Here is a 24,189-nt window from a genome sequence, read left to right on the forward strand (position 1 = left end):
AACACATTGAAAAGAATCTAGTAAAATAGTTATACACAATCATTTCACCCAAAAACTACCTTTTGCCTTAACGAATTTGTGGATCTAATACCAATTGATCCGTAATTTTCTCTAATTCCAAACAGAAATCATGAATCAAACAACTAAAACAACTATGCTACTTGGTGTTATCAAATGAAACAACAAATGGAGGAATTAAAGTGTCATTATAAACAGAATGAAAGATTAGAATAAGAAAAAGATGCACACATATACAGTAGTTACCTTGGGACACATCCATATGAACTAGAGTTAATTTATTTTATGAGGAAGTGCAACAGAAAAACTAGCATCAATTTCTTGTCACATTTTGACATCAAAGATAATTCCACATTGTCAAAATTAGATATCAAAATCTATTTGTAGTTTTAGACGGTCAGATGTTTGATTGCAGTTTGTACATCCTTGTCCCCACGACCACTGCAATTCAGCACCAATTTAGTTCCATCCGGCAGAGTGGGGCACAATTTTTCCAAATAAGCCAGTGCATGAGAAGTTTCTAGTGCAGGAATTATGCCCTCTAATCTCGATAACCGTTGGAAAGCTGCAGTTACATGAAACAAATGACAAGTCAGATTTGTGGAGTATCTTTCAAAACACTGGATTTTAAGAAATGAACAGAACTCATAAACTTATGCAATGTTAATGCAATCTCCTTTAGATATATAGTTTAAAATTTGTTGCATGAAGACAGCTGTAGATACAAAGTGAACATTAAGAAAACCAAAGAAACAAAAAAACTCAACTCAGAATTGGAAAAAGCATGCTTGCTATGTCACTAAAAGTCTAAAGACAAGTTCAACATAAGTAATTTTGTCATTACAATAAACAAAGAATCTAAGGTTTGAGCCTTGACTTGTAACACATCTTGGACAAGAAGCAAAGGCAAATTGAATAGTGGTAGAATATCCTACCAAATTTTATCTTAGAAAAACATAATATATTGCGGCAGCTACCTGTAGCTGTGTCTTTATTCTTTGTTAGATTCTTCTCTTCTTTTTAAACCCCCATGTTTGCTTGAAGGGGTCTTGCAATATAGTCTCCAAGTGCTGTATATCCTTAAATCTAGTACAACTGTCAACGGTATTTCCCTTAAATTGGTTAATTTGTTTTAGTCTGTCATTGATGTTACTACAACTAGGTTTAGTGGATTGCAACACTCATTTTGCAGCAGAAGATTTGTGTCCTTATCCTTAATATAAACATTTGTTACTGACTAGCATTTACCAGTTCATTGGAGATTGAGTTTGTTTTAGCAAATAGTAAAGCAATTTGGTATACTGATTAACACAATATACTAGGAAAGCATCAATCAAACCTTAATTTGACAGGTAACCTAGCATTACAGCATATTTCTTAATGTGATAGACTTCTCGATGGTTACTCATAAATGTCATACAGAAGAAGGTTGAATATATTTTGATTTAAGTTTTAACAATGAACATGCATGCTTATATTTATACAAAATGCAGAATGCCATAGAGTTGTCTTCATATGTTGTCAATCTATCAGACAGACATTTAGAAAAGCTTTTTCTGCCATGAAATATAGTTAAAAAATAATTCAACCTTCTGAACTCCATTTTCTAAATTTGATAGTTCTTGTATATTCAGTCAATGTACATACTGCCTCTCTTAGCTTGTTAAAAAATTCTTGTTATGGAATCAATAAAGAATCAACACAGGCAACCAGAATTGTTTAACTCCCAAAATGGCTATAGGTATAACTTTGTGAAACAATAAATTATATGCTAGTCACCATCAAGCATTACAAGAATTCCCAGATGCCACAAAATGCAATCGAAACATCAATCACATTAAAGAAGAATCTCAATAGCTTCTCATTCAGTTTGAAATAAGTGTACAGTTTAAGTGATGCAAATAGTTACCAGCTGATAAGAAACATGGAAACCACAAACAACTGTGCAATATTCACCAGTAACTCATTTCAGGTACAATAACACATCGGGCGATAAACCTAAATCAGTAACTTGCCAGCATAATTATAAGTTCTATAATATTGCAAACAGAAGACAACTTTCCAGGAAAGAACTAAATAAACAACCTAAATCATCAATTACACTCCTAAAAACTCTATTAAGGTTTTTTGAATCAAACTCGACGATCTGTCATCAACTTAAGGAAAACATATTTTGAGTTAGATTGCAGAGTTAGGTCCTTAAAAAGTGGTGTGTGTTCGATATTAAAAAAGTGTGTGAGCATGTGTGTGTGTATGTGCATGCATGCACGTGTGTGTGCATGTGCCTGTGAGAATGAGCATGTGTGCATGTGTGTCGCATCTATGTGTGTTTTGTGTGTTTGCATTGTGTGTGTTGTGGCTTGACGTACCCAAGCCCAAATTATTTTCCATGCTAGCATTACCCAAATCCTTGTACCCAAGCCCAAGTTGTTCACCATACTAGCATACCCAAATCCCCGTACCCATGCCCATACCCATAATGGTAACTTAGATAAGAAGTGGATATTACAAAATCCTCAGAAAGGAGACCTTGGGTAAAATTCTGAAAGAAATACATAGATGATAGAACAGACCAGAACTAAGAAGAGACTCCAGATATCATAACAATGATTAGAACTATAAATATGGTTACTACAAAGATGATAGCAACTACAAAAGCATATTCAATTTATCAAACCTAAGGTGGTCTTCAGAAATTGGGTTTAGATAGAGCACAGCGACACTTGTTAGCATTGAGACAAGATCCATTCCTTCCTTCAGTGTTCTATTGCCAATCAGTTGCCATGCCATCAGCGTGTCCAGCAAGGGTTGCATTCCAGAGATTAAATCAGGCAGCATACTCCACTATTGCTAAATTATCTGTGGTGTGTCCTGTAGTTGTCAGCTGATACTGATGTGCTGAACAGCTCCTTGAAGATCTTTTCTCATTTTATTGTTGTCATACCGTCAGAGTGAGTGCATTCCACTGATCCATAGGGCCAGCATACTCAGCCATTGCAAAATTCTTTGCTTTGTATGTCATTTTAGTTGTCAAATGGTATTGGTTGTGCTGGACAGCTTCTTGAAGATCTCTTCTTAATTTATTGTTACCAAGATGCATTCAATTGCTTCTTCTCGGTAGAGCACACTTTGGTATAAATGACTTTGGCAGCACAAGGTTTTCCTTTTATTTGTCCAGGCAGTTGATTATAGCCATTTGGTTGTTCTTAATGCTTTGTACATTGTTAATCAACAGATTGATGCAGCTGTGCTAATTGATTTGCTCCATGTTTTTGGAAGCCAATGTATTCCAAATGCCATGGAAGGTATTGTTGATATTGGAAAGAGCAATGTGTATTGACTATTGAGGTATCATTTGAGTATGAGTTTGCAGCTGGGAGAAGCTTAGAAATGTTTGTTTTCGAAGTAGAGGAGGGATACCAGCCTGGGGCATTTTATTGGACTGATTTTGAAAATTCAGTCAATGTACATACTGCCTCTCTTAGCTTGTTAAAAAATTCTTGTTATGGAATCAATAAAGAATCAACACAGGCAACCAGGATTGTTTAACTTCCAAAATGGCTATAGGTATAACTTTGTGAAACCATAAATTATATGCTAGTCACCATCAAGCATTACAAGAATTCCCAGATGCCACAAAATGCAATCGAAACATCAATCACATTAAAGAAGAATCTCAACAGCTTCTCATTCAGTTTAAAATAAGTGTACAGTTTAAGCTCTATGGCCTTTTTGTTTAATTTGAACCTCTTCACCTTCACTACCCTCATCATTGCTCATTATTTTTGTTGCAAATTCAAAACACAGCTGCAAGTGCAAACATAAAACAAAATCCTACCAAAGTGTATGGAACTTTGAAAATTAAAAAAAAAAACAGAATTTGTGCAAACAAACAATGGATAATACTCAAATGATGCAGTTTTGATGCTCTCTTTTCTTCTTCTCATTTCCATTCTCTTCTCTTCTCACAGCCGTCCTCTCTCTTTGTCTTCTTCTTCACAAAACGTAAAATGGCAAAATGAGTTTGATTTTTGTTTTTAGTTGTTAATATGGTTGTTTTAGGTAAAGTTGTCGTAAAGGAGTGTGGGGATCCTTGTGGGCCTCCTCACCTCTTTTTCTTTCCATTTTTATGCATCTTTTTGGCCTCCGCCATCAAGTACAGCTAGCCTTCCCCTGTCACTTCCTCATGTTTCTGGAAAAACAATGTCCCAAGGAGATTTTACAGTTGGGTGAGTGTTCAGCCCATCCCCACATCTCTGAAACATTTTTGGTAGTGGATGGGGTCTGAAAACAAAGAAGACACGTCAACGGCTATATACATTAAAATCTTAGCATTACACTACAATTATGGAATTCTAGGTAAGGGAAAACTTCCAAGGCAGACAAGGAACCACCAGATTACACATTTTAATTAGATGCATTCATCTACTCGAAGTTAGTCCTACTCCAGGTCAATGTGCATGGGGAGGACTGTAAGAAGAAAAAGGTTATAGAGATTCGGAAGTGCTTTGCTCATATGAGAGACAAGGTAATGAATTTAAAAATGTCAAATGGGTGAAACCTTAGAAAAGATCTCAGAAAATGTCTCTTACGTTGCTGTTGCTTTTATGTTCATTTCTTTCTGCAGTTCTCAAACATGCTTGGTTTCCTTCTACTAAGCTTCTGTGCATGGCATTCACAATTCTAATGTTCAGAGGATATATGGAAATAAAATCATTTACCTATTTGCCTACAATTTCTTGTCAGATTGAGTCTTGCATGATTTGAAAATACTGGTTCTGTTGATGTCGAGAATTTGTCTGAGCCTATGTCCCAAAATTAAATTTGATGCTGCTGTCTTTTCACTGCTAATATTTCATTCTAATCAACTAAGCATACTTCTCCTAAATTGTGCGTCTTTTTCAAAAATTTATTTTTCTTTTATGAGATTTTGTTATTTATTTATGTTATTCCTGAACATTATAAACGCTCTTTTCACTATTTCATAAGTTACCAGATTCATTCTAATCCCAATGGGAAAGACAAATCTGCCATTGAAACGAATCTAGTAAAATAGTTATACACAATCATTTCACCCAAAAATTACCTTTTGCCTTAACGAATTTGTGGATCTAATACCAATTGATCCGTAATTTTCTCTAATTCCAAACAGAAATCATGAATCAAACAACTAAAACAACTATGCTACTTGGTGTTATCAAATGAAACAACAAATGGAGGAATTAAAGTGTCATTATAAACAGAATGAAAGATTAGAATAAGAAAAAGATGAACACATATACAGTAGTTACCTTGGGACACATCCATATGAACTAGAGTTAATTTATTTTATGAGGAAGTGCAACAGAAAAACTAGCATCAATTTCTTGTCACATTTTGACATCAAAGATAATTCCACATTGTCAAAATTAGATATCAAAATCTATTTGTAGTTTCAGATGGTCAGATGTTTGATTGCAGTTTGTACATCCTTGTCCCCACGACCACTGCAATTCAGCACCAATTTAGTTCCATCAGGCAGAGTGGGGCACAATTTTTCCAAATAAGCCAGTGCATGAGAAGTTTCTAGTGCAGGAATTATGCCCTCTAATGCCCCAAATATGAAAAGCGACAAATCTATTGTGCTAGTTGGACCCAATGGTTAACAATGGACAATCACAGCTGACAAACAACACATAACATCATTCAGGATTACAGACAAAGACCAGTGTACAAGTAGAGCATATACTTCATCTCACTAATCATGAAACATTAGAATTTACCACAGCTAACAGTTGCTTCACACAGTAACTAAATAAAAGTAGGTCTTCACCAAGAAGAAAACACTGCTAATAAACAATCTCTCGATCAATCACTCAATTCATCTTACTTACCATCTAGTGCTTCTTGATCAGTAACACTGTAGTACTCAGCACGACCAATATCCTTAAGGAAACTGTGCTCAGGTCCAACACCAGGGTAGTCCAAGCTAAAATGAGTTGCAACCAGATTAGACCACTTTTGATATAAAGAAAGCAATCTCAAATTATACCAATGCATTTTGCAAAATAACGTAAGTTGTGTTACTATGTAAGTTTTACCCAGCACTAATGGAATGAGGCTCAATAATTTGACCATCTTCATCTTGTAGGAGGTAGCTCATAGCTCCATGTAGAACACCCACCTCTCCTTTTGTTAAAGTGGCAGCATGTTTCCCACTGTCTAAGCCAAATCCTGCAGCTTCCACACCTATCAACCTCACACTTTCATCATCAACAAATTCATCAAACAGTCCCATTGCATTTGAACCACCTCCAACACAAGCAACCAATATATCAGGCTTTCCACCCCACTTTTCCATGGCTTGTCTTCGTGTTTCTTTGCCAATCACTGCATGAAACTCTCTTACAATCATAGGGTATGGATGTGGACCAGCAACTGAACCCAGAATGTAGTGTGTACTTTCTACATTTGTGACCCAGTCTCGAATCGCCTCTGATGTGGCATCCTTCAATGTAGCGGTACCAGAATGAACTGGCCGCACCTGGAAGAAATAATGCTTCAAGCTAAAATACATGTGATACATGAAAATGCCTTCAAATTAATTGCATCTACCGAATGTAAAATCATAACTGAGATGTAATTATAAAAGAAAAATTTAATACTAACATTGGATTTTTCGAAATAATATAATTTTAATTCTTCCATAATAACTATGAATTCCTGGGATCTAATGCTAATTTTTTTGTCATTTCAATCTCAATAATTGAAGATTAGCTGGGACAAAAATCCCAACATCTCTTTGCCAGTCTCTTCATTTTGTTTTATAGATAATTAGCATTCAATTTATTAAAGACCCATGAATGAATGTAACAAAGAAACATGACCCACCTCAGCACCAAGAAGACGCATTCGAAAGACATTCAAGGCTTGCCGTTCCATATCTTGAGCACCCATGTAGACTACACACTGCAAACCAAACCGTGCACATACAGTGGCTGTTGCAACACCATGCTGCCCTGCACCTGTCTCAGCTATTATCCTTTTCTTTCCTATGCGTTTGGCAAGAAGTGCTTGTGCAACAGCATTGTTGATCTTGTGGGCACCAGTATGGTTGAGATCCTCCCTTTTTAGGTAGATGTCAGGTCCTCCATCTGAACGTCGGTAATGTTTGGTAAGCCTCTCTGCAAAGTACAATGGTGATTCTCGGCCAACATAATCTTTCAAAATCCCATCCAACTCTTGCTGAAAATGCATCAATGAAATCATAAAGTTATAACATGTTCAGAATTAAAACAATCAATAACTCTTTCTAGATAAAGATTCCATGGAGGCTGATTATCAGAAAACTTCCAAATCAATCCTAGATCAGAAGGGTCTGCACTGAATTTTTTTAGATCAAACCTTGACAAATCCTATAAATTCATCAGTCACATTCATTGAATAGTTTTTATAAACTTGAAACTGAAATATATAGTTTCCTGGATCAGCGAGTCAGAGAAGACTTTCCTGTATGTCACCAATACCATTACAGATAATTTTAATGTAGACCTTCTAAAAAAAATTTGTAATAATCAACCTGGAACTCCTATTTACATTCACAAAATTGATGGCATTTTTCCAAAAATAAAAAAGAAATCCAACTAAACTATATTACAATCACCAAACATTCACAATTAGATCTAAAAGCAACTTCTCAAAGCAAGAAAGAGAAAGACCATCTGAAGATCAACAAATAGAGATATTGGTGGTGTCTAAAGACACCAAAGAGAACACCAAATTGAAGACCTCAGTTGCATGCATGAGTAAGAGTCAAAGATACCTTGCTTAAATAGGCATGAAAGGGAAAAACACCCACCTCTAGGGCCAATGCGTCCAGATGAATTTCAAATTTAAAAAATAGAACTTACCCAATGAGCCAGCTATGACCTGTTATTCAAATTGAGCCCAACAAGCGAAATTTTGTTTTATAGCATCACCCCTACATCCTGACTTGGAGAGCACACACAGCATTTGGAAGATGTCATCACCTAATATCCTCACTCGATGGCAGTTTCCTGAACTCCTGAGTATCATTCACAATTGAACAAGCCTGCACTTAATGAGAGGCTTGGTGAAGATGTATGCCATCTAATCCTCTGCCTAGCAATATTGGAGATCAAACATCCTCTCCTAGATGCATTGTCTAATCAAATGTTGATGAATCTCAATATGTTGGTGCTAGCATGGGCCACTAGATTATGAGCTACCTGAATAATTAAGTTGGGATATAAAGATCCCATCCTCTTCTTGGGTCCCCTGCATCCCAAGGAAATAATGTAGTAAACCAAGATTTGTCATTTCAAACATTCCTCAAGCTCCTTCTTCATGTCACTAATCATTCTTGATGAATATCTTGTAAGAATTCAGAAATCAACATATAACACAATGATCAAGATGTGATCTTCCTTAGTTTTGATGAACACATTATGGTCAAATTGAAATTGACAAAATCCTTTGTTAAAGACTAACTTGTCAAGCTTCTCATACCAAGCTAGAGGAGCTTGCTTTAGTCCATGCAAGGATTTCTTGAGCCTACAAGAAAATAATACTTCTCCCTTCTTTACAAACCTAGAGGTTGTTCCCTGTATATCTCCTCAAGGAGATACCCATGAAGGAAAGCACAATTTATATCCATTTGATGTATTTCTCATCCATACGAAGCTGCCAAGGAAAGTAACATCCTTCTAATAATATCAGAAATGGAAGGATCCCCTCATCTCCGAACCTTGGAGGCCTCTAAATACCCCATCATCATACATTTTTTACTTTTTGGATCTAAAATCTTCCTTTCCTCATCTAGAATACGAGCCCAAGCAATGCATCTAAAATTCAGAAATGAGAGAGGATTTTATTCAATGGCATTTCTCATATGGCATAGGATCTCTCAAAGCTTATGAAGGCACACAATTCTACACATGGTTTGCACAGTGTACAGCTTCCCCCATAAATTTATCCAGTAAGAACTTGGATATAAGCAAACCTATAGCCATTTTAGTCAATGTCATTCTTTCTTTCAGCTACCCCATTCTATTGAGGTGCAAGTGACAATTCTTTTGCCAACACTTCCATGCTAATAATAAAAGTCTTAAACTCAGTACTTATATATTCTTCCACTCTATCAAATCTGATTCTTCTAGTAAAGTGTCCTATTCTTTTTCGGTTATTGCTTTGAATCACTTGAACTTTTATAAAACTGGAAAAAAAATTCTTTCAAAAGATGGATCTGTTAGACACAATACACCACTGAGAGGGGGGTGAATCAGTGGTTCTCAAACTTTTCTCTCTAGCTGTCCTATGTGAGCATACCGGTTAATAGATCTAACTCTATGCAGACTTGCCGATTAATGGGGAGACCTACACGAGAGCAATCACACAAGAGACATCACATAACACCAATATATACGAGGAAAACCCAATATGGGAAAAACCTCGGTGAGCAATGTTGCTCGAGTCTACTGCTCCAATCCAGCCTCACAATGAAAAACAATTACAATGTTTAGGGCACCAACCCCTGCACCGAGCTACAACTCAGTGTTCACAATGAATAACATCAATTACAAAAGTAGTTGTCTTGTTACAAGTGAATCTTGCAACCATATCATATACCTTACTCTGCCGGTGAGATACCTTCTCTGCTACACCGACTCACTCCTCTGTTGCTCTAAACTGCAGCCTTGCTACCGGTAAACTCCACCGGTACACCTCACCTCTCCTTTTCTTCTTCTCTGTTGGATCTCCTCCTCACTGTTCTGCACTTCACCAGTACTATACTCTGTCGGTTCTCTGTCTGCCATCTTTGCAACTCTCTTCACTTCTCTTCTGGTATAACCACTACCGGTTCTGCTCTGCTACCGGTTGAACACTTCAACCCGGTTCACCCTCACTGTCACCCTCTTCTTAGATGCTCGTTGAGCACTTGGCTGATTTGCTCTCACATGCAGAAGTAATACTTTTTGCAGCAGCACAATATGCTTCTCTTCAGCAGCAGCATCAACACTAAACAATGTCTTTTGCTTGCATATTTATAGCCTAGGTTTCCCGCCAAAAGACAATTCAAATTCCAGGCAGTTAGGGTTTCCTCACTATCCTCGAGGCAAACCAAATCCAATCAGATCCTGTCCGATCTGATCTTCCAGACCGCCAACTGTACAACTCCGCCATTAACGCGCCTTCTTGATCACGCCTTCCATCTCTAGCGATCTCCTTTTTACCCTATCGGCTGGTCTCTTGGTCAAACACCAAGATTGGTCCTGTTGTTTCCTTCATCCACCTCGATCTCCTCAATCACTCTTAGCTGGCCTGTAGTTGTCCTCCAGACCTCAAGCCACAAACCCCTGCAATAGCTCTGCAACATGTCCCGTGACTTTTGGGATCTGTCATTAATGTCGACCAACTCAGTAGCTACCCTGTCGGTGTACATTCCTCCTATTACTGCTTGCAGGTTCACCACCTTGACTCCATGTGGCATCCATGTCGACCAACTGCCAGCTTGGATAATCATGTCAGTTCAGATAGGTTCCCCGACCAAACAATTTACCGGTTCCTCCTCTCTGTCGGTTTACTAACCTTACCGATTAAACCCTCAAGCTGGTATGTTATCCATTTACATTCTGCACCATGTCCATATTATCGGTGAACATCCATACCGGTAGAACCCTCTTGATGACATCATGTCATCAACCTTCAACTAACTTCATCTTTAGTCAGCCCATTCTCTTCTGACTGTATCAGTTCAGCCTTGCCTTCTCCCTAATCAGCTTTGACCATGTCTCAACCGGTTTGTCAAAATGACAAACTCATCACCCATCATCTGTACCAGCATCTCAACATGTCTTCTCAAACAGTCCAGTGCATATCCCTGATTGCATGCACTCAAGGCATTTCTTTGATTCACCGGTGGATCCGGTGTGAGCCTTTAGACACCTACCTTTGCCTCATCTACCTTATCTCACATGACTATGATGCACATTGTGCATAATAGGAGATAAGTTCCACTTACCGGTGAGAGTGAGTTCTTGTAATCTACATCCTGCAGTGCACTCATGTGACATCTCATGATGACTGCATCTTCATCCGGTGAGAGTCTTGTTGTTCTGCAACCTCACAGCACACTGATGACTTATTCATTCTTCTCTTCCGATGTTGATGTGATTCAAGTAACATTCTGCCTCTTCATCACAAACAGCATCCAAACACCTTGGCCGGCTAACAACCATTCACTTGGTTGGTCTGACTTCTCCATGTCAACTCACCAATTACCGGTTGACATCATTTCCTTACCAGTGATACACTGCACCGGTAACCTTCTCACCTCATTCACACAAGTTAGACACTAACTTGTGTTCCAGTAACCTTTCTCTTACCTTACCGGTGTTCAGCAACACAACGAGATATCAAGGATATCTCATCCTGCCCTGTACTCCTCCTTGACAATGTTGCACATACATCACTCATACCGATAGACATCCCATATCGGTTGACATCAATGACAACACAATGCCAACAATCTCCCCCTTTGGCATTGATGTCAACTCGTGTAGTATCTGGCATCTCCCCCTTTCTCCAATCCATGGATTCTTAACACGTGTTGTCTACTACTAAATCCTTCTCCCCCTTTGACAACAATGACAAAGGGCACTATCAAGGTATCATTCCTCCTTGTATTTTCCAGGCACTGACAGAACCTTTCTCCCCTTTTTTTTCATTGAATGCATCTCCTCATTAGATACCAATTGTTACAAATTTGTACATTTTCTCAAGTCAGAGCTCTTTGAGATAGAGGATTTAACCATCAACTGACACTACTTGAGCAAGCAAAATTTATACCAGTTTGTTAAAATACTCAACTGCAGAAGGATGTGTCAATGAACACTGCTCTCTTACCGGTCAAACTGCATCACTTCCTGTTTGATCCCAAATTTCTTTAGGAATCAAATGTGATTGTACTACCAATACAACCAGCCGCATGACAAGTAGATACCCCTTACCATGAAATTCTCCTGGGTATTCCTACTGTAACTTTCATCATTTGAAGTTTGGGTTGTCAGTGTACTTACTCTTTCAAGTTCAAGCATGTCAGCCTGCAACATAACCACTTGAACTCCCCCTGAGTCATACATCTCAGGTTCTTATATCCGATTAGATACAATACCGGGAGTCCAATCTCCTCCATATACCGGTTAAGTTGTGCATAGGTGATCATCTGATGGTCTTTTAGCTCCAGTGTATCCACCACAGCTTATGACATGATCTTGGATCTACACAATGCCAGACAATGTCATTATCATGCCAAGAATCAAACTGGTTAGCCCAAAAACATGCAAGCCTGCATGACCAACAACCGGGCCAATCATATGTCATTCAAGTCTTTTCCGATACCACCTGAGACATAGACACCTCATTCCATGCTACCGGGGCTAATGCAATGAACTTCCAACTTCATTGTCTTACATAACCTGCAAGTACTTGTTAGCACACATGTCAGTAACAATTTGCACATACCAGTTAACATTTGATACCAATTGTTAACCTCCACTTATTGACACATGCAACAGTGATCCATCACTGATCTGTAGGTGTGTAGTCAAGGCGGCTTCTACACACACTTATCTTCTCCTCTTCTCTCTTTACACCGGGAACAGCATGTTCTTCCATGTTGCCATCTTTGCTGAGGGGGTGAATGATAAATTCAATGTGCCACTCCCCCTGAGATCCTGCATCTCCTTTAGGCCTTAGGAGATATCACCTATGCATTAGATGCACAGTGTCAGTCCATGGTCATCTTCCTCCATACCTACTTGGTCTCACTTTTCTTCCCCTTTTCAGACTTGGGAGCAGGTCTTTCCTTCTTCTGCAGATGAGCCCTTCCATTTCCTGATTCTCCATCACAGCTAGAAGTAGTGCTATAGTAGCACACAACATCCATCCCAACTTCATGTTTGCGGATTCTCTTGACATACCAGTTTGACCATCTTCTTCTGGTCATGTTGTTGTGTCTAGCAGCTGAAACCGGTGGACCTCTTGCTCCTGCAGGGAGATTTCTCCTTTGGTTCCATGCAAGTCTCTGCCTTCCATATATTCTGTTTTTACCTTTCTGCAGAGCATAGCTATTGTACCGGCCTCCATGTGACTGCAAGTTCCTTTTCCTACACTCAAACTCTCTGTGACCCAATCCATTGCAGTTATGACAAATAATCTTTGCATAACCAAGAGAGGGGACATGCATGTATCTGCTCCTGGATACATGTTGCTTATTTGCATGATGTCTATGAGATCCTAGATCATTCCTTCTAAATCTCTTTCTATATTATTCTGCCCTATGGCCATAGCCATTACATGCAAAGCAATAACCGGTAAATGATGGCATATGACTTACAAATTTATTTTGCCATGCATGAGGAGATCTTACCGATATAGCATCTCCATTTCTTCTTCTTTGAGAATGGATCCTTGGTTGTCCATTCTGTGCAGCTCTTCCATCTGATCTCTTCTTCTCCCACACTTGCTTCACCCTGTGGATGGTAGCATTTCTTTGTCCTCTGCCGGTAGAGGGTCTTCTTTGCTGCTTCCTCATCTTCCTACTTCCGGTGAAGCTGTCTTCTCCCATCTTCCCCTTACCTTTGGGATCTACATGATTCTTCCTTTTTGCAGCACTGGTCTTCACTCTTGTCTGCAAGTCCTTACCAGTTGTGGTCAGGTCAACCTTCTTTCGAGGAGCATTTCTAACTGGGAAGGTCTGGCCTTTGTTTTCTCCATTTGAGGAGATAAACAGAATGTCATTGTGGGGGACATTCTTGCTAGTGGAGCATTCACTGGCACCACTTCCTGGTCCTTCAGTATCCTTGGCATGCTTTTGCTTCTTCAGCATTTTGTCCAAGGCATCACTGCTGCCATCAACCCTGATTCTCACCTTGAGCTCATCTTTACATTTTTCAAGGTCATTTTGGAGGACATTCATTTCTCCAAGCAGCTTCTGATGTTCTTTGTCTTTTATTTCTAGCTGAGAGGCTAGATCTTCACACCGACACTCCTTGGTGTTCTCTGCCTGAGACTTCAACTTTGAGAAACATTTCTCAGTTTCTTCAAGGCATTTTGATAGTCGATTCTGCTCTACTATAGCAGCATTCTTGAATAGCTTGTATTCCCTTCTAACTCTGTTGAGTTCTTCAAGTGCATTTACAAGCTCTCCTTCGAGATCAACTTTGGCTTCATCCTCTTCTTCCCCTTCCTCATCACTGCCAACACATCTTGTCAGTGGGAACTATTTGCCCTAGCACTTTCAGATGTGTGCTCCTCTTCTTCAGATTCTTGAGCCATGAAGAGGTGGGTTCCTTCTTCATCATTGTTGCTGCTGCTAGCAGATCTATCTTCATCATCCTTATAAATATGAGATGTATTTCTCATTTTTCCTTCACTTGTTGGTTCTGCAGTGGTGGGCTCATTTCCATAGAGCTTCTTCAATCTTTCCCATAAACTCTTTGTTGTTTTACATTTGTTCACCTGTGAGGAGACATCACTGGTGAGTCCACTGAAAATAGCCTTCATGGCTTCTTCATTGCACTGGTTTCTTCTTTCTTCTACAAATCCAGTAGGAAGACTAATATTTCTAGGGAGACCATCAACTACTGACATCCATACATCAAACCCTAAAGAGGATAGAAAGACTTCCATTCTGCTACTCCAAATAGAAAAGTTTGAACCATCAAATATAGGAGCAAGGATTGACACTAGACAAACCATTGTGTCCTTAGGCCAAAATCTACCCAAGCTAGAGAACGCTCTTCTAACTGGGAACCTAGGTTCTGATACCAATTGTTAGACACAATGCACCACTGAGAGGGGGGTGAATCAGTGGTTCTCAAACTTTTCTCTCTAGCTGTCCTATGTGAGCATATCGATTCATAGATCTAACTCTATGAAGACTTACCGGTTAGTGGGGAGACCTACACAAGAGCAATCACACAAGGGACATCACATAACACCAATATATAAGAGGAAAACCCAAGATGGGAAAAACCTCAGTGAGCAATGTTGCTGGAGTCTACTGCTCCAATCCAGCCTCACAATGAAAAACAATTACAATGTTTAGGGCACCAACCCTTGCACCGAGCTACAACTCAGTGTTCACAATGAATAACATCAATTACAGAAGTAGTTGTCTTGTTACAAGTGAATCTTGCAACCATATCATATACCTTACTCTGTCGATGAGATACCTTCTCTGCTACACTGACTCACTCCTCTGTTGCTCTCAACTGCAGCCTCGCTGCCAGTAAACTCTACCGGTACACCTCACCTCTCCTTTTCTTCTTCTCTGTTGGATCTCCTCCTCACTCATCTGCACTTCACCGGTACTCTACTATGTCGGTTCTTTGTCTGCCTTCTCTGCAACTCTCTTCACTTCTTCTCTGCCAGTATAACCACTACCGGTTCTGCTCTGCTATTGGTTAAACACTTCAACCCGGTTCACCCTCACTGTCACTCTCTTCTCAGATGCTCGTTGAGCACTTGGCTGATTTGCTCTCACATGCAGAAGTAATACTCTTTGCAACAGCACAATATGCTTCTCTTCAGCAGCAGCATCAACACTAAACAATGTCTTTTGCTTGCAAATTTATAGCCTAGGTTTCCCGTCAAAAGACAATTCAAATTCCAGGCGGTTAGGGTTTCCTCACCATCCTTGAGGCAAACCAAATCCAATCAGATCCTGTCCGATCTGATCTTCCAGACTGCCAACTGTACAACTCCGCCATTAACGCGTCTTTTTTATCACGCCTTCCATCTCTAGCGATCTGCTTTTTACCCTATCGGCTGGTCTCTTGGTCAAACACCAATATTGGTCTTGTTGTTTTCTTCATCCGCCTCGATCTCCTCAATCACTCTTAGTTGGCCCGTAGTTGTCCTCCAGACCTCGAGCCACAAACCCCTGCAATAGCTCTGCAACATGTCCCGTGACTTTTGGGATCTGTCATTAATGTCGACCAACTCAGCAACTACCCTATCGGTGTACATTCCTCCTATCGCTACATGCAGGTTCACCACCTTGACTCCATGTGGCATCCATGTCGACCAACTGCCAGCTTGGATCATCATGTCGATTCAAATAGGTTCCCTGACCAAACACTTTATCAGTTCCTCTTCTCTGTCGGTTTACTAACCCTGCCAGTTAAACCCTCAAGCTGGTATGTTATCCATTTTGCACTCTGCACCATGTCCATATTACCGGTGAACATCCATACCGGTAGAACCCTCTTGATGACATCATGTCATCAACCTTCAACTAACTCCATCTTCAGTCAGCCCATTCTCTTTTGACTGTAGCAATTCAGCCTTGCCTTCTCCCTGATCAGCTCTGACCATGTCTCAACCGGTTTGTCAAAATGACAAACTCATCACCCATCATCTGTACCAACATCTCAACATGCCTTCTCAAACAATCCAGTGCATATCCCTGATTGCATGCACTCAAGGCATTTCTTTGAATCACCGGTGGATCCGGTGTGAGCCTTCAGACACCTGCCTTTGCCTCATCTACCTTATCTCACATGACTATGATGCACATTGTGCATAATAGGAGATAAGTTCCACTTACCAGTGAGAGTGAGTTCTTGTAATCTACATCCTACAGTGCACTCATGTGACATCTCATGATGACTGCATCTTCATCTGGTGAGAGTCTTGTTGTTCTGCAAGCTCACAGCATACTGATGACTTATTCATTCTTCTCTTCCGGTGTTGATGTGATTCAAGTAACATTTTGCCTCTTCATCACAAACAGCATCCAAACACCTTGGCCGGCTAACAACCATTCACTTGGTTGGTCTGACTTCTCCATGTCAACTCACCATTTACCAGTTGACATCATTTCCTTACCAGTGATACAATACACCGGTAACCTTCTCACCTCATTTACACAAGTTAGACACTAACTTGTGTTCCGGTAACCTTTGTCTTACCTTACCAGTGTTCAGCAACACACCGAGATATCAAGGATATCTCATCCTTCCCTGTACTCCTCCTTGACAGTGTTGCACATACATCACTCATACCGGTAAACATCCCATACCGGTTGACATCAATGACAACACAATGCCAACAGGATCCAACACATCCTAATATGATCATCAATATATGTAAGAATGTACCTAGCCATAGATAGTGAACGCTAATTCTTGAAGCATAGATCAAAATGAATGAGATCAAGTAGCTTGGGAGCTATCCAAGCCTTTCCTTTGGGAAATCTTTCTCTATGTTATTTCCCCAACACACATCCTTCACATACTCCTTGAAATGCCTTTACTAATGGTAGCCTTTCTATCCTTTTTGTCCATCACATTAGATGCATACTGTAAAACCTGAGATGTGCTAACCACTCACGCCAAAGTTTGCTATCTTAACTTGCTCTTGAAACTTGTGCAAAAGGTCCTTATCACCTCCAAAATCCGTTAACTTATAAGACTTATCCTTCTTGTCCATGTATTTGCTTGCCATTATACAAAAGTTGTTAATATGTTTCACACCAAATTTATTTCACTAGAACTATGTGGGACTCTTTCGCAACATTTTCAGAGGTTTGGGTTGTGGATCATGCACACTTATTGGTCAAATTGTCTCCTAAGTTGTGTTGACGTGTTTTTTATGACAGCGTCAAACACAGAATAAAGTTGCCTAACGGTCACTTCACTCTCTCTTGATCAAAGTACGATTGCATGCTAAGATTGCAAGAAGTTCAAACAATCAACTCCAAGGTTCCTCCGATGCATGGATGTGACTCAGTTGGCTGATGTAATTGCTGGTAATCCAAGGGGCCTTACGTGTGCATCGTTCTTTCACTTCTTTGCTGTGGCTGGAACTCCATCATCGAATATGGCAATTTTGCGATGCTATTGCTTCGAATGGACTAAAATGAACTGAAAGATAAGGGAAAGGGTTCAGAAGGATCTAAATCTACTCCTAAGGGCAGTGATAACAATGAATAGTGCTCTGGTGGACAAATTCCAAATAAACCAAGCTTTGCTTCGCCAAGATCAACTACAACTCCACAAGAACCGGTGCAATCTTCTAGGGATGGAAGAGGATTTTCAAATCGAGAAAGTACATTTGAATACCCAAAAACAGCACAATCCAAACGACTATCCACAATCGAACTCAACACAAATTTAGGGGGCTCAGACTAACTTTACACTGCAACTTACAATCAGCAAGATGCAAAAAGTATGAACCAGGGAAATTCATCAAACACCATTACATTTTCCATTGAAATCAAAGCATTATACTACTTCTACTCTAAGCGAGGAAGGTGAAACCATGCAAGCTTTGAAAAAATAATTGAAGTGGACACCATCAGAAAACAATGTTTCACTATTATTTTCTCAAAAACTTATCGCAACAATTTCATACAAAGCTCCCTCCTCTTTACAAATGAGGGGGTCACCCCTTTATATAGGCCTCGGGCCATGATTACATGCAAACCCTAATTAGGGTTTTCCCTAAAAGATTCTCCACACATGATGCAACAAGGTGGGAATCTCCAATTAATAACCCATCATGCCAATATACAATTAATTCAAAAGTACCCAAAATAGCATCCACTGCGCATTTATTGCACCACCTCCTTCAAATTCGCCCAACATGCGTTGAATATTCATCCATGCAAAAATCACCCCATTATGTCATAAATGCTCCATCATTTCCACATGCGGCGGCTGCATGCAAAAGGAATCTGCCATAAATTCAACATGCAATGACTAGGTTGCCATTTGGTCAAATATTCTGGCAATGAATGCGCCACCATACTGCCATGCATTCAATAGATCCTCGCCATGCAAATGGACTCTGTCGTCATATATCCGCCCCTGCACATCTGGAATTGTTGGAGAGGGAAAATTCGATTCAGGAAAAATTTTCTTGAAGTCTCCTCAACTTTCTTTGCTTGAAGAAGGTTTTTTATCAATTCTGCACATTTCCTATTTTTTAGGAAAATTTCCAAATTAGGGTTCCACGGTCCAGGAGAGAGAAAATTCTCCTACGAATCCAAATCTATAAAACTTTTGAAATTTGGATGTGATTTGATGCCCGAGAATGGATTTTTCAAAATTTTTCCCTAGAGGGGAAATTTCTTGTTCAGTTCATCCTTGATTCCTTCCTTGCCTTAGAAATTTTATGTTCAATTCATCCTTGGGTGTATTTCTTCCTTGCTTGGAATTTTGTCCCGAAGGAAGGAATTTCCAATACTTAGCCAAATTTTAATCTTTCCTGGAATTCCGTCGTGAAGGAAGGAATCTCCAACACTTAGCCAAATTTTCACCCTTTTCAGGAACTCTGTCATGAAGGAAGGAATTTCCAACACTTAGCCAAATTTTCACATTTCCAAGAATTCCGTCGTGAAGGAAGGAATTTCCATGACTTAGCCAAATTTTCACCTTTTTCAGGAACTCTGTCATGAAGGAAGGAATTTCCAACACTTGGTCAATTTTTCACCTTTCCTGGAATTGTGTCCTGAAGGAAGGAATTTCCATTACTTTGTGAATTGTCCATGTCTCCTTTTCAACATCCCTATTTTTAGGGATCCTCCTAAAATTTAGGAGTCAGTTCATTGGATGGAGAATTCTGCCACGATTCCGAATCTATAAAATTTTCCACTCTGTCGAGATTCGGTGTCTAAAAAATAGCAAATTCAAAAATTTGCCCGAGGGGAATTTTTTTTTTTTAATTCCTCCTTGACTCCTTGGATTCCATGCCTTAGGCAAAATTTCAATTTTTTAGCTTGGGCGGAATTTTCATCATCTCCATGGATTCATGGATTTTTCCACTTGTGAATGCCTTCTTGAATTCAGTGCCCCAGCCCAGCCTTGGGCGCATTTTGGCTTTGTCCACGGACTGACGGATTTTTCCACTTGTGAATGGCATCTTGGTTTTGGCGCCCCAGTCCAGCCTTGGGCGCATTTTCACTTTGTCCATGGACTGACGGATTTTTCCACCTGTGAATGCCTTCTTGGTTTTGGCGCCCCGGTCCAACCTTGGGCGCATTTTCACTTTGTCCATGGACTGGCAGATTTTCCCACTTGTGAATGACATCTTGGTTTTGGCGCCCCAGCCCAGCCTTGGGCGCATTTTCACTTTGTCCATGGACTGACAGATTTTTCCACCTGTGAATGCCTTCTTGGTTTTGGCGCCCCAATCCAGCCTTGGGCGCATTTTCACTTTGTCCATGGACTGGCGGATTTTCCCACTTGTGAATGCCTTCTTGGTTTTGGCGCCCCAGCCCAGCCTTGGGCGCATTTTGGCTTTGTCCATGGATACATGGATTTTTTTTCACAAGTTCCAGGCTCTTCGTCGGGATATAGATATGAAATATAACATTTAAATATAAGTGGTATCTTCAATATGTCTTTTTCCTTTCTTATACTTTAAGTTATATTTCATATATATTGTCAGGATGTTTGAGAGTGGTTTCAGGTCCATAGGAATCATTTTGCAAATTCTGGATTTTGGAAGATCTTCCAAATTTCCAGACTTAGTCAAATTTCAGGCCATTTTCGGATCAGGATGACATTGGTAGATTGATGTGAATTTCTGGACTTGGATGATTTTGCATGCTTTCCTCTTCTGGAATAGGAGTTCCAAACTTAACCATTTTTTGACCCAAATTGTCTGCCTTCTGACTCTTCCGGATTTAGAAATGGTCTTCAGAAACGTTCAGTCTTCAGAGATATTCAGCTTTTAGTGTTTTCCTGTGAAGAACCTGCCAAAAATAGATTTTGCCAAATAGTAAGTGTTTCAAAATGTCAAGGTTTGGGCAAAACAAGTCAGAAAAGCTCTTACTAAAAATAGAAACTTACTAAAAATAGAACTTACTAAAAATAGTAAGTTTAATTTTTGGCAAAATTAGACCAATTCGGGACTCAGTAAAATCCCTAAAAAATAGGAACTTTCTAAAAATAGAAAGTTGCTCCATTTTGGCTCAAATTTTACTGGGAGGTTCCTTGAAGGGTCCTAATTCCAATTGTATGTTCAGTTTTTCCAAAACCCTAAGAGAAACTCCTAAAATCTAGGACAGAAGGCAAAAACCCTAAAATTCACAAAACTAGTCCTAGACTTAGCCGAATTCGCTCAAACAAAAAGCAAATTTAATCAATATGACCCCCTAACACTTGCAAAGCAGAGAGACTGACGAGACTGCTGCAAAAAGACCACAAAAACGCAAGCCAAAAAACTAGGAGGGCCTAAAAAGAAGGGGGTCCCCATTTGCAATGGGGCGATGTGTGAAAACGTCACAACAAGTTGTTACATACTTTCATTGTGGATTATGGAGTTGGGGAATGTTGTACTTGTTGGCCCAAGTTGCTTCACATGACTGGCAGGGGATCCAAACTATATAGGTGCTACATCATGATCCATAGATTCAATAAGGTGTTGTTTAATCATTCCAAGCCACAATTGCTTGAGGGAAAACAATTCCAGGAAGGGTGGACTATCATATCCACTTTTTGGAAAATTGTGCCACAAAAACCTCTAGCGTATTTCCATTTATTGGGCTAAAAGGCAAAGCAAGGGAAATAAATTTTGATATTATTTTAAGTTGGACTCAACATTTTAATTCTAGGTTGCCGGTTCGGGTTTGAAGAACCGGTACGCCAGTACGGCAAAATTTTGGAAAGGGGTTTGGGTTCGTTTGGGTTCGTTAGTACAAAAACATGTAAATTATATATATATGTGTGTGTGTGTGTGTGTGTGTGTGTGTGTGTGTGTGCAGCCTATAAGCATGAATTAAGATTAGCATGTCACATAGCATCATATAAACAACAAAACCAACATAAACTTGTAATCATAGCATCATGATCATACCATAACAGCATCATATACATCAAGTTTAATATCAAAATGATAAAATATTCAAGTATCATTGTTTCAACTTTCAACAATTTAAAGTTTGATCATCAAATGGATTCTCTAATTCATCATCCTCATTCTCCTCCTCCTCATCCTTGACATTGACATTAGATGAATCAATGCCAATGCCAATGCCACTTACACTTGCACTTTCTCTATAAGTTTGCTCGCTATCTGAGTCATCAAATGCAACAAGCTGAGAAGTGAAATCATCCAAATCAGTATATTTTGGCTCCATATCCCACATCTTTGTTTCCCCTTGATTGTAGTCATGTTGCTTGTGTAAAATGAGCCAAGTTAATGTTTTAAAACTCATTTTGAGGGTCATATTTTAATTTTTTTATGTGGTGGAACTCACTTTTTAATTATAATTGGAAGGAAATTTAATAAGGACTCAGATCGAAAAAGTATAAAAGTGGGCACCTAGCCACATTTGGTGTCTTGATTTCATTTTGGTATTTTTCATTGGAACCTTTGGCATTTGAGTTTTGGCATCCAAGGATAAAAACCCTCTTGGATTCCACATTTGGGATCAAAGAGGAAAACCCTTGTTTCCCATATTAGGTGACTCCATTCAGAGATCACAAAGTGCTGATTTCTTGCGGATTTTATAACATTTTTTAATGTTTGCATGGTGCTGCTACAGTGTCGCTACAGTGATTTGTTAAAGATTTTACCCTTTGGAGGGTTATATGTTGCTGCTACAGTGTCGTAGTGTTGCCCATCATATTCCAGAGTTTTTATATTAGTTTTCAGGACTTTGGAGAGTTATTATGCATCAGAAAGTGTTGGATCTGAATTGTTTATGATATTTCCAGTCAACACTAGCTGAGCACTACCTTTGGAGGAGTAAAATCAGTAAATCCCAGCCTTGAGATCAATTATACAGTTGTTGGTTTAGTTTACACCATTCTCAGCCACCAACAACCATCCTCAGTGTTATATCGGCCATATAAGGTGCTGTTCCAATCATCAGAAGGTAATATCAATCATATATGGTGTTGTTTTATCATTTTGGAAGATTATATCAGTCATATAAGGTGTTGTACCAGTCATATAAGGTGCTGTTCCAACATTCTGGAAGGTTACATCAGTCATACAAGGTGCTGCTCCGATCAACAAATAATCAACCAATGATCAATCCCACACAATGCTTTCTAGCCAAGATTCTTATTGAAAGAACCACTCATGATTAAAATACGGAGCCAATCAATAGAGGACATCACCACTTGTTATGATGAGTATAAGACTCTCAATCTTGATATTAAGGAGATGTTTTGGTGGTTTTGGGTGACAAATCCATGGTACCACCATTCATTGGCTACTCCCTCTAGGTGTAATATGGCAAACTTGATGGCATCCTCTTCTAGCATTGGGTTAAAAGATAGGTATGTATCAAGCTTTTGGATCCATGTATGGGCTGTGATCTTACTTGATCCATCAAAGTTTAAAAGGGTCAATTTGCCTACCTTGTGCCGCAAGTCCTTATTGATTTGCTTTCTCCCTCTTCTTTGTGTACTCCTAGTTCGAGCCTCACAATAAGCTGTAAAGGGGATACTTCTCTTAAATTCTGGATCAAATCTAGAATATGCTTCACCAAGATGATCCCAATCAGGATTTTGTGCATCTAATTCCTCCTCTTCCCTTGTCAGCCCTTCCCTGGTTAAGAAGGGAAGCCGAGTTATTCTTGGGGTAGATCTTGATGTGGTGTCATTTCCAGATTGGCTGGGGGTGACTTCCCTTTCATGCCTAGGGTTGGACCTTAGAGTGCTTATGGTGGCGTTTATGTTTTGAAGGGCAAGAGCTGTTTGTTCCATAAAGGTTCTGAATTCTTGTTCCATTTGTTCCTTTCTTTTGTTGGCTTGGCTTATTGTAGCTTTCTTCTTTTCCCTCTCTAGATCTCTTAAAGATCATTGACTAAGTTGCATCAACTACTATCCCTCAGGCTGGCAGGAACATGCTCTGATACCACTTGTAATGCCCCTTTTTTTCTGGATTACCTTGTAATTTGCCCTAAATTCACAAAATCCAAATGAAACAAAGAACATAGAGAGATAATTCTTACCTAAGAATGCAATGAGATAAGTCTGTCTTGGAAACCTGCAACCAAGTTAGATAATAATGTAGACACAATACATGTAATACATCCATTTCTAGGGTTAAAGGAGAAATACACTTATAGCACATAGATCTAAATGATGACGTGGAACCATAACAAGGATGGGGATAGGAGAAACATGACAAGGTGCCCTAATTATC

The 24,189-nt window shown here is 39.4% G+C and overlaps 1 protein-coding gene across 3 annotated transcripts in view; it reads right to left on the bottom strand.

Moving 5' to 3' along the window:
* Positions 1–279: 279 nt before the first annotated feature.
* The window catches only part of LOC131061573 (tryptophan synthase beta chain 1), a 31,371-nt gene continuing 7,461 nt past the window's right edge, over positions 280–24,189 (bottom strand). For all 3 annotated transcript variants that reach the window (XM_057995324.2, XM_057995325.2, XM_057995326.2), the window contains 4 exons: positions 6,889–7,242; positions 6,099–6,541; positions 5,892–5,986; positions 280–583 (listed from right to left, as the gene is read on the bottom strand). In XM_057995324.2, the coding sequence (XP_057851307.2) occupies positions 408–583; positions 5,892–5,986; positions 6,099–6,541; positions 6,889–7,242 (1,068 nt within the window). In that variant the 3' untranslated portion in view covers positions 280–407. The remainder of the gene's footprint in view (positions 584–5,891; positions 5,987–6,098; positions 6,542–6,888; positions 7,243–24,189) is intronic.

Source organism: Cryptomeria japonica, chromosome 6 (assembly GCF_030272615.1).
Source record: "Cryptomeria japonica chromosome 6, Sugi_1.0, whole genome shotgun sequence".
In the NCBI taxonomy this organism is placed as follows: domain Eukaryota; kingdom Viridiplantae; phylum Streptophyta; class Pinopsida; order Cupressales; family Cupressaceae; genus Cryptomeria; species Cryptomeria japonica.